Consider the following 12,500-nt stretch of genomic DNA (forward strand, 5'->3'; position numbering starts at 1 on the left):
GAGGGGGGAAAGAGGAGACGGTAAAAGTAAAAATAAGAGTAACAATTGAGGAGGGGTTGAAATCCAAAGGAGATATAGAAAGAAAATGAAAGAAATTGAAGATAAGGAACAAGATGTACAAACAGAAAGGAGAATGTGGAAATTTTATGAAAGAACAATATTGCAAAAAATAATGGCAAGGATGAAAAGAATAGAACAAATAAGAAAAATATATAGATAAAGACGACAGACAAAAGAACGAGGAATTAGATACATCAAAGAAAACGGTAAAGATAACATGTAAAGAAAATGTAGAACGGGAACTTTAGAAAATGAAAAAGATAAACGCAGCGAGCTACCTTCATTTAATGTTACTGATTTATCTAATCTGTTTTTTCATTCATTTAATAGTTTATCTATTCACATTATACCTGAATACAGATGATTCTATCCACTTTAGTAAACTTCACTACCGAGAGAGCAAGGATTATCTTGGGATAAAGCGTCTTGAGGCATTTGGGATTGAACGCAGAGATTATATGAAGGACTGATTGTGCCGACAGCACTGTATGCGGCAGAGACTTGAAATTTAAGAGAGGCAGAGAGGAAGAGTTTAAATGTGTTTGAGATGAAATGTCTCGGAAGTATTGTAGGGATTACAAGGTTGGATAGAGTGAGAATCGAGAAGGTGAAGAGGAGAGCTGGGATAGAAAAGAAAATAGTATATATGCTGGATGAAAGCGTATTGGGAAGGTTTGGACACACGTAAAGAATGAGTGAAGAAATTTTAGTAAAAGAATTGTGGAAGGCAGAGGTAGAGAATTCGAACTGGAGGGGATGACAGAGGATGAGATGGATGGATGGGGTGAAAGGGGCGTGGCGTTGAGCAAGAGGAGAATGTCTGTTGAGCAAGGGAGGGAAAAGGCAGGAAATAGGGTTGAGTGGAAATTGTGTTTAGATGATCATGTGATGCAAGGAAGGGAAGGGTTGGGGATAGGGGCGGGTAGGGAGTGGTTATCTGTGAGTAATATTTTGACGCAGCCCGAAGGGATTCCTCTCCGTTTTCTATTTTTCTGCATGAGGGGACGGGGAGGGGGGGGAGTCGCCCATTAAGTAAAGCGGCACTGCTGTGGATGTGCTGTCTTTCTGCATTGCTTCTGACCCAGAGCAGTTGACGGGATACAGGGATAAGATGAGGAGGAGGAAAGTTTGGTGGATGAGAGTGGAATGGGTGGGAATGAAGTGGATGGGAGTGGAGTGGGTATGTGCCTTTTGACTTTGCTACCTCCCTTGTGAGAGGGAAAAAGCCCGTGGCAAATAGATAGATAGATATTCTCTCAATTAAATACTTCTCTCAGATGATACACATCACAGATTTTACTCTGGCCAATACCAAACTATTTCATATAGCCTAGTTAACATCTCTGATGGGATGATGATAATGATGATGATGATGATGATGTAGTGTGTGTGTGTGTGTGTGTGTGTGTGTGTGTGTGTGTGTGTGTGTGTGTGTGTGTGTGTGTGTGTGTGTGTGTGTGTGTGTGTGTGTGTGTGTGTGTGCGTGTGCGTGTGTGTGTGTGTGTGTGTGTGTGTGTGTGCGTGTGTGTGTGTGTGTGTGTGTGAGTGTGTGTGTGTGTGCTCAAAGTGTTTGTACAAACATGGCTCATAAATTTCACAAATTACAGGAGACTCTTATAAGGCAAAACACTTCACATCTGAGACAGACAAAAAATATATAAAATACTTTTACAAGATCCTAAATGACTCATGAGATCTTACTGGGCGTGGGATATCGAGAAGAAGAAAAAACATACAACAATTTTCAAGGACATGATAGCGGGTCGACAATGACTCTCTTCGAGTGAGCTCAGCAGTACGCATGATGTCTACTGTGAAGTCTCGCTGATCCTTGAGGACAAAAGCGAGGGTTTCCGAAGAAGGAACGGCTTGAGAGCGAAGTTCTCCCCTTCCGTGGTCGTCACGATCGTCATCCTCTGCTGCCGGTCACAACTGGAGGAGCTCCTGAAGGTAGCAGGTCTCTTCCAGGGGGGCCAGGACCGGCTCCGACGCCACTTGCAAGTGCAGACCGAGCGAAGGATCCTTGTGAGGTTCTCGTTGAACGCCAGGAAGATCCACGGGTTCACCACGCTGTTAAGCGACGACAGCAGCGTCAGGATGGTGAAAGTAGCTCCTGCAATAAAGTTATAGTGGAATAATTAATGTACTTCCTATGATCATGGTTATGTACCTACCTACCTATACCTACCTATATACACTGTGTGTGTCTATATATAATGTATATAAATATGAATATGTATGTGTATATATGTGTCTGTATACATATATATATGTGTGTGTGTATGCATATGTATATACATATGTGTATATATATATATGTATATATATATATATATGTATATGTATATGTATATGTATATGTATATGTATATGTATATGTATATGTATATGTATATGTATATGCATGTAGTGTTAAATGCGACGGAAATATCAGCGTTGATGATCTTTTTCTGAAGACTTTCAATTCTTCGAAAGAGGCGTTTTTCATCCTTACTTAAGGAATACAGGAATTCTCCGAAAGTGTAGGGCATGGAGACGAATAAAGTCGATTCTATTATTTACTGGCAGGACGTTTCGTAACTCTTGTTACATTTTCAACTAAATACAATGGTTTTGATACATGGTTATAAATGCAAAAAACTAACATTGGGAAAGGTCTATACAATATTGCTGGACATTTAGATACATGGCGCTCCGTGGGGAGCCTTATCGGGGGAGTGGCGAAATGTCCCTACTAGAGGGAAGGGTCAGGAGATCACCACTCTGGATATTTATTGAGGGTGATAAATCTTTTATATAAAGGGCTTCCAGTAGTGAAAGGCGATGGACATCATCATTCTGGTCCAGGATTATGGTGCCTTTAACCAGAAGTTCTCTCGTCGGGGGGATTCCATGTTTGTGTAGGTAGTGATTTTTTATGGATCCTGCTTGTAGGTGGCAAGTGAGGCGTCTGGAGAGGCGAGTAGTCGTCATTCCTACATAAGAAGTACGAGTTCCACAGTCCTCGTGTTGGCATGTATGCATGTAGATGACGTTTCTCCTCTGGAGGGGTTCTTGGGGAGGGAAGGGGTTATTTCTTAATAAAAGGTTGGGAGACTTCTTAGACTGGTAAAAGATAATAAAACTGAGATATTTGTCCTTGGGTATCGGTTTTACGTTGCGGCGGATGATATTCTTCATAACTCTTTCTTCAGTTTTATGTGCTGATGTCATGTGGCTTTTGTAGAATAGTTTAGTGGGTGTCTTGTTTGGGGCGTCGGTGTGGGGGTTTTGTCCAAGGTACCATCGGTCAACTTCATCCTTGATGGCTTTCTCTACAAGGTGATTAGGGAAACCGTTGTTTACTAGAACTTGGGAGGTCCGTTCGAGTTCGTGGTGAGCAAACGTCCAATCTGAACAGTGGGTGAGTGCCCTCCTGACGTACGCATTAATTGTGGACTTTTTATATCTTACGGGGCACTCACTTTGTCCTTTTAGACACCGTCCATCGTTTGTTGATTTGACGTAGACACTGGTTTTGTATCCAGTGTCAGAGTGGGATACTTGTACATCTAGGAAAGGAAGGGAGCCATTTATGCTATTTTCGATGGTGAAGGTGAGGTCTGATTCTTCCATGAGTCTCTGGCGGAGGTCTTCTAATTCGCCACTCGCCCGATAAGGCTCCCCACGGAGCGCCATGTATCTAAATGTCCAGCAGTATTTTATAGACCTTTCCCAATGCTAGTTTTTTGCATTTATAACCATGTATCAAAACCATTGTATTTAGTTGAAAATGTAACAAGAGTTACGAAACGTCCTGCCAGTAAATAATAGAATCGACTTTATTCGTCTCCATGCCCTACACTTTCGGAGAATTCCTGTATTCCTTAAGTAAGGATGAAAAACGCCTCTTTCGAAGAATTGAAAGTCTTCAGAAAAAGATCATCAACGCTGAGATTTCCGTCGCATTTAACACTACATGCATTAGAGAAAGATTGCTGCCGAAATACACAAAAGTATATGTATATGTATATGTATATCTATATGTAGTGGTATTTAAGTGGTTAATTTGCTTACCATATTTATGTATTGTAAATCATGTAACTTAATGTGTCTCACTGCATGATTTTTTATCGTGACGATGTCTCTCTGCAGTCGAAAAGTCAAGTACAATGGAAGATATATTTTGGATTTTTTTTCTAATTCTCACGAAGCAAGGTCCAGTCAGAAAAACTAAAAATATGAGAAAGAAAAATAACATACTTTTAATCATACATATGCTTCATCAACCACAGAGGAAGACATCATAGATTCTGACATTATTATGCAAAACGACATGACGTCATGAAAATTACTCTTCAATGGTTACTTTTGAGGATTTTTCTTAGTCACGATTTTAGATTATATTAACCTTTTGGGGAACATTGCTACATAACCGGTTTATATGGAAGATAATTCGATTTCTGCACGATTCGCCATCCAGATCCATCGAGTTCCTGCTCGAATCCGATAAGTTTCATTTGGATTCGAACGCTAAAAGGATGTACGTGAATCTGTCTTGACTCGATTTCTGAAGCCTGACGGTATCAGCGAAAAGGGGGAACTCGAACCGAATCAAAATTACACTAACCTTGTCAAAAGAACGCACACAGACGCGCGTGCACACATACACACACATAGATATACACGGGACCACGTCATTTCAATTACATAATGAGGTGTAGATTTGTATTTTAGAAATATACACATACATATATACATGAGGGCGACCAGTCCCATATTCATTCCTCTGACGTTGCAGATGCCAGACGCCTTTCCACTCTTCACCTTACAGCCTCTATGACCTCCCTTAATAAGGGCGGAGTTTATATATCGGTAGATTGGCAACCGCCACTAGAAATCAGTTAAAAGGTGACTGCTCGGAGAGTCGACATTATGCAACAACCTAAAATACCTCGCCTACCCAGCTTTATAATGTACCTATCTATGTCTGATACTATAGGCAATTCACTCAAAGAATCTCAGTCGATCCTGCGTTTTCGGTTGGCAGCCCTGCTCACCCTTCGCTACGATGCAACTCACGAACTTTCATATCTACATATTTCAATTTCCGATCTGAGTGTCACTCTTCCGACCATATACGTTGGTACAACCGTATTCAAAGACTCAAGAAGATAATGAATATGAGATGATGAAAGCCGTAAACTAATCGAGATCGAAAAACCATGAGCGGTATGTACTCAAGTCATGTTCAATTTTGACTCATGAGATTGATTGGGGTGGAGGGAGGGAGGGAGCAAGACGCTGTACTTCCCGCCACCTGTCCAGTATCAAAAGATAATCATATAAAGTTTTCATTTTCTCTTTTATGTATCACTTTATGGGATATGTGAAAGCAGTTATATTTATTACTATTTTATATCACAGCCTCATAATGACTGGATACAGCGATAAAATGCTGCATAAATACTTTTATTCCTGACTAGTTTCGCCTGAGTGGCTTCTTCAGAGGAATAGAGTTTGAAGTCAAGTTGGTCAATATATGGCATAACAGAGGAACGTGGCAATGTGTCAGGTTGATCCCCCACTCGACGTCATCTGTCCATATATATTGACCAACTTGACTTCAAACTCTATTCCTCTGAAGAAGCCACTCAGGCGAATCTAGTCAGGAATAAAAGTATTTCCCTCAGCCCGTGTTCCCTTTACCTCCTATCCACATTAGCATAATTATTACTATCATTATCTCAACTATGTAACAGTTGAAGCTGGATGTTTATCAAGTTCTCTAGATCATAAATGACCTCAGTAGACATTCAAAACTCGGGAAGGAAAATTCAGAGCCTAAAAGCTGTCGAGGAAGACCTTACCTGTATAAAAAGGTGAAGTGACAGCAGTGGGGTCCCACACTGACCACAGCTGTGAGCAAATGAAGGGCGCCGAACAGACCACATAGCAGAGGATGACAGTGATCGTCAACTTGATCGTCTTGATCTTGGCTCTGCTGATGTTCCTCATGGAGTGTGAGCGAGGGTTGGAGCTACTGGAACGTCTGTTTGAGGGTGAAAGCCTTCCCGCACCGGCCATGACACCATTCGCCTCTGTGATGTTGTGGAACGAGGCAGACGTGCCCTTCCCCGGCAGCATCGCCGGCCGCCTCGTTCGGAAGAACCTCCTCGGTTTCTGCTGGCACGTAGTATGGTGTTGTACGACCCGACGGTCCTCCACTGATGACGTGGAGAAGCTGTTCCGCAGATACTGATGCTGTACGTTCCTCGTGTGGCACGGGGGATCTATTGCAAGTCTGCTGCAGCAGCTGGTCTCCCGAAGAGAGGTCTCGGCTTCGTAAGGCCCCTGGTCACTGTGGTGACTTGTCGCGATGGTTTCTGGCGAGGGCTCACGCAGATGAGAGGAGACAAAACTCTCCTGACGGCGGTTTGGTCGAAGTTGTACAAGGATTTTGGGCCTCCGTAAGCTCTTGAACCTTCTGGGCTGCTCATGTTCGATGTCAGAGTGGCACTGGTGACGGTCGACGATGTTTTTGAGCTGCTTCATCCGGAGGTTTATCCAGATAGTCCTACAGATACACGTGTAGGTGAAGACGAGGAAGAACAGTGGAAGGATGAATACGGATAGGGCATACCACGTGACATAAGCCTTGGGACCCCATCGGGGCGCGAAAGAAGCCCAGCAGTCCCACTGTCCGTTTCCCACTTCCTGGAAGCTAAAGATGAAGACCTGTGGGGTGCAGAAGGCAACGGACATGACCCAAGCCACAAGAATCATGTTCTTCGCGTGCCTTGGCGTCCAGGAGCAATTTGACAGTGGGTGGCATATGGCCTGGTAGCGGTCCAGTGCTGTCATCACCAGCAAGTAGGAGCTCAGGTAGGGACCAAGCAACTGCAGATACTTGATCATCTTGCAGAGAGCGTCCCCGCCCTTAAAGCGATAGGTGATTTCCCAGGCGAGCTGTGGGAGGACGTTGAAGAACGCCGTCATGAGATCGGAGACACAGAGACTCATGATGAAGTAGCACATACGAGTCAGTTTCTTCCTCCTGCGCAAATAGATCACGAAGATCACAGCCGTGTTCCCGACTATGGTGAGGACAAAGATCACAACTAGAGTCGCGATCTCCCACAGAACAAGAACTTCGTCCCTCTTGAGACCTTCCAAGCTGACGGAGGTGTTGAAGGAAGAGTTCAAATTCGACGGGGTCGAGTTCACGAAGAAGTCTTCGTTCTCGGTTTGCTGTTCGGTGAGGGAGAACACAGGGAACCCCGAGCCTGTATTGGCGATGGTGTTGGGGATGGTGTTGGAGATGGTGTTGGAGATGGTGGTGGCGGAGAAGAGTAATGTGCTGTTCCCTCTCACCATCTCTGCTGCCTTCGAGATGTGTCTGTGTAAAGAAAAGAAACACAGAGAACTCTTAGAAAACAACATAAATGTCTACTGACATGTTTCCCAACATAAATGTTGGGAAACGTGTCAGTTTATTGAATACACAAGATTTCCCTCAACTGAATAGAATAGTCTAGTGGCCATAGAAATTAGATATTAGTCGAGTGTTACATCGAACGAATTGAGAAGATTTTCAGAAGTCTTAAAAAAGATCAGAAACTTCACCAAGAATGTACAGAAGTACATAAGACCTGTTGTTTTGGTTCAGACCAAGCTACTCTACATATACCAATGGTTTTTTTCTCCCTTACAAGGGAGGTAGCCGAAGTCAAAGACATAAATCCACTCCCACCTATTCCATCCCCACATATTCTACTTCTATTTACCACCCCTCCCTCCCTCTTTTCTTTGTTCCTCATTGATGACGGGTCATCCCTGCAGAAACAATGCCACAAGACACAGCACATCCACAGCAAGACCACTTCATTTAATCGGCCAGCACCCTCTTTGTCTCCTCATGTAGAGAAAGAAAAAACGGGGAGAAATCCCTTCGGGCTGCGTCAAAATATCATTCACACATACTCCCTCACCCCTACCCCCACCCACTCCCTTCCATGTATCACAGCATCATCCATACACAACCGTTTTCCATTCACCCCTATCTTCTGTCTTCTCCCTTCCTTCCTCAGTAGACATTCCCTTCTTTCCCAATGCCCCTTTTACCCCACCCATCCATCTCATCCTTGGTCGCCCCGTTATGTTCACTCCTTCCACCTTTGCCTTCCACACCTCTTTTACTAATCTTTCTTCACTCATCCTTACCATGTGCCAAAAGCATCCCAATACTCTCTCATCAACCCTATCTCCCAACTCCCTTTCCACCCCCGCTCTCCACCTCACCAACGTTCCCTCCAAGCTGTGCGCATGTTCGCGGGCACACATGTCTTACAACTAGCGCACATAAAGAAAAAAGTGCGCACACGAGGTTTTCAAATTATATTAAAATCCATTCAATAAAGAAGTTCCACCCAAACATCACCTTACAAATCCTCTCTCTCTCTCTCTCTCTCTCTCTCTCTCTCTCTCTCTCTCTCTCTCTCTCTCTCTCTCTCTCTCTCTCTCTCTCTCTCTCTCTCTCTCTCTCTCTCTCTCTCTCTTCTAGCTCTAGGGTTACCATTGCAAACTAAATGGCTTTGCCGCCATGGGTGTGCACATGCTTTTCAGAGATGGCAAAGTTTGCACACAATTAAATTTCTGCGTACACCCACAACAAAAAAGGAACATTGCTCCTTAACTCTTCGTTTCTCACTTAATCCAGCCTAGTAACCCCTACCATACCTCTCAGGCATTTCATCTCAAACACATTTAAACTCTTCCTCTCTTATGTTCCATGTATCTGCCCCATACAGTGCTGTAACCACAATCACTCCTTCATACAATCTCCTCTTAGTACCCATTCCCAAATATCTGTTTCTCATTACACTTTTTAATCCCCCAAGGCATTTACTTGCTTCTCTCAACCTATATATTACCTCCACCTCCACTCCTCCCTTTCCCGCCACATTCGCACCCAAGTATCCACTTCCTCCAGTCTCTCTCCCTTAATACCCACTTCCAATTTGCCGCTATATTCTCCCCTTGTACATCTCATCACCATTTACCCACTTCAGGAATCACAGTATGTAAATAAAGTATTCCTGGTGTCCTGCCATGGCTCCATAACTCATAGGTTGATAGATCAGAGCAAAACAAAGCAAACGAAATAAAATCAAAGCAAAATAAAACCATGCAAAACAGTCTGAAGCAATGAAAATCAAAACCATGCAAACCAAAACAAAGTAAAACAAGCCAAACCAAAACAATGTGAAGCAAAACAAAAAACAAGTAAAACAGAGCGAAGAAAAAACAAAAAATAAAACAAGCAAAGCAAAACAAAACAAAACAAAGCAATGCAAAACAAAACACAAATGAAATAAAAAACAGTACAAAAAACAAAATAAATAGTAAACTGAATATATACAAACATACATACATACAAACATATACTCGTATAAATACATACATACATACATACATACATACATACGTACATACATACATACATACATACAGACAGACAGACAGACAGACAGACAGACAGACAGACAGACAGACATTGGTTACTAAAGGTATATAACTGAAAGGAGCAATGGATAGACAAATAGATAAACATGAATGAATATTACATAACCAGTAGATGGTAAGCAACGAAAGTAGTAGGTAAACTACAATTTTCATGTATCAAATCATGTAAACATATAAATAGCTAGATTATATACATACGTCCACAATTTTTTCTAACCAAAGGTTTCAAAGCGCTGAAACTATCAGTTGTTTTAAGAAACGATTAGACAACTTTATGGATGGGGATGACAGGTGGTAATGGACATTGAACTGCCTAGTGTAGGCCTTATGGTCTCTTGCAGTCTCCTTCATTCTTATGTTCTTATGCTCTTATCCTGCTTGTATCGCTTTTGGAAAAGAAAAAAAACAGATATCCTCGAAATTTTCGGCAAGATCTGAGCCCCGATTTGGCTTCCCTCAGTCGATGAAGTGAACCAAAAAAATCGAGCTTTCGAGCTGAAACCAAAGAATTTTTCAAAGCAGGGCCCTCATGGGAGGAAAACATATCGTATTCATGCACGGAAGCACAAACTTCTGAAAGGAAGACTCGCGAGCAGACCAGCTCAGAGGCGCTTGGAATGATGAAGAGTAAGGCGTAATCTAATTGAGGTATTCAATTGGGTTAGGGCTTGTAATGTCATCATACAAAGACTCGTAGTAAGGGTAAATTGCACAAGTCTAGGTTTAAGAAGGAAGTAGGCAAGAACTAGTTTACTGAAAGAGTGGTAAGCAAATGGAATAGTAACCATATCATGAGTGCTGTAACAGTTGATTGCTTTAAAAGAGGATTAGATAACCTTATGGATATGAATGAAAAGTAGTATGGGATATGAAACTACCTAGTGTGGGCTTTATGGTCTCTTGCAGTCCCCTCCATTCTTACGTTCTTATGTTGAACATAAAGGCAAGAGCTGCCCCAGAGATGAATAAAATCATTTGTTGGCAGACAGAGGCAAAGGAAAAAGATCACCCGGTAAGAAAAGGTTAGGAAAGGGTTTACCTACTATATTTTTCAACCCAAATAATCTGGGAAAAAATATTTATCCTAGCTCTGGTGGCATCGTCCACACGAAACATAATCCTCTATAATTACACATGAAAAATAACTAATGTTGCCTTAGAAACAATTTTGAATTTCATTATTTTTTTATCATTATTATCCTTGCAGTCAATTTTGTTCAATGCTGGAAGTACATTCCGTCCATTATAAAACCAATTAAACATATTTGAATATGACTCACAACATATTGTTTGCATCGAGAAATAAAAATGTCATTTGTATCAGACAATTTTAGAAAAATAAAATATTTCGCATATATATATATATATATATATATATATATATATATACATATATATACATATATATACTTATATATATAAATATATATATATACATATATATATATATATATGTGTGTGTGTGTGTGTGTGTGTGTGTGTGTGTGTATGTGTGTGTGTGTGTGTGTGTGTGTGTGTGTGTGTGTGTGTGTGTGTGTGTGTGTGTGTGTGTGTGTGTGTGTGTGTGTGTGTGTGTGTGTGTGTGTGTGTGTGTTGTGTGTGTGTGTGTGTGTGTGTGTGTGTGTGTGTGTGTGTGTGTGTGTGTGTGTGTGTGTGTGTGTGTGTGTGTGTGCGTGTGTGTGTGTGTGTGTGCAAAAAAAAATATTGTTTCCCGTGGTGAAAAATATAATTTCAAAAGCGGAAAAGATATGAAAATATATAAAAAATAAAAAACAACCAGAGCAGTAAGCGCATGTTCGTGTGATATCATATATATATGCACATATGTATATGTCGATTTGAATGTGCGCTTGCATATGTTTACGTACGAATTTATATAAATACTTGTATATATGTGTGTATGTATGTATGTATGTATCTATGTATGTATGTATGTATGTATGTATGTATGTATGTATGTATGTATGTATGTATGTATGTATGTATGTATGTATGTATGTATGTATGTATGTATGTATGTATGTATGTATGTATGTATGTATGTATGTATGTATGTATGTATGTATGTATGTATGTATGTATGTATGTATGTATGTATGTATGTATGTATGTATGTATGTATGTGAGTATGTATGCACCTTTTATTTTTTATCTATTTGTCTATCTATCTATCCGTCCATTTATCCATTCATCCATGTATCAATCTATCTATCTTTCAGTTCGTTCATCTCACCATCTATTTATCCATCAAGCTATCTATACTTATATCTGTCTGTCTACCTCTATATCTGTCGATATGTTTATCTATCTATCTATCTATCTATCTATGTAACTATCAGTATGTCTATCTATCTATCTTTCAGTCTATCTACCTCCCTATCTATCTATCTCTGTCTTTTTCTTGCTCCATAAGTTGACTTTCTCTTTGCCGTTTTTTTTTCTTTCTTTCTTTCTTTCTTTCTTTCGCCTCCCGCTATTTCCGTATTTTGTCTCCTCCAGTTCTTAATTTCCTCCATCTTTCTTCATCACATTTTCCCCTTTCCCCCCCTTTTCGATTTCCAAACGACATGCTTGCTTGGTCGTCCCCGTTTCTCAATTTCGCTTTGTTTCTCTTTCAATCTCGGTCTGTTTGCTTCTCTTTTTTTCGTTTCCTTTTAACAATTATGCATCGTCTCTTTGGTCACGTCTAATGCGGAAAGGGGACAATGACGATGAGGCTGAAGTCAGTACAATGAATTGTTTTATCTTAGGCACATAGACACACTGATAAAAAGAAAAAAATTGTAACACATGAGTAGATATTTAGCGAGGTACAGATAGATAAGTGAATAGGCAGCTATATAGGAAAGTTGATCAATAAACATGTATGTATGCATGTAAATAGACAAAGAAACAGATGAATTGATAGAATACATATATATATATATATATATATA

At 40.8% G+C, this 12,500-nt stretch overlaps 1 protein-coding gene across 1 annotated transcript in view; it reads right to left on the reverse strand.

Moving 5' to 3' along the window:
- Nucleotides 1-981: 981 nt before the first annotated feature.
- LOC143035500 (annetocin receptor-like) overlaps nucleotides 982-12,500 on the reverse strand; it is a 24,729-nt gene continuing 13,210 nt past the window's right edge. Inside the window, exons 2-3 of the mRNA XM_076202367.1 lie at nucleotides 5,910-7,438; nucleotides 982-2,173 (exon numbers count right to left, since the gene is read on the reverse strand). Of these exons, the coding sequence (XP_076058482.1) occupies nucleotides 1,869-2,173; nucleotides 5,910-7,416 (1,812 nt within the window). The 5' untranslated portion in view covers nucleotides 7,417-7,438 and the 3' untranslated portion in view covers nucleotides 982-1,868. The remainder of the gene's footprint in view (nucleotides 2,174-5,909; nucleotides 7,439-12,500) is intronic.

This window comes from Oratosquilla oratoria, chromosome 19 (genome assembly GCF_046742065.1).
Source record: "Oratosquilla oratoria isolate Oo_2021 chromosome 19, ASM4674206v1, whole genome shotgun sequence".
NCBI lineage: Eukaryota > Metazoa > Arthropoda > Malacostraca > Stomatopoda > Squillidae > Oratosquilla > Oratosquilla oratoria.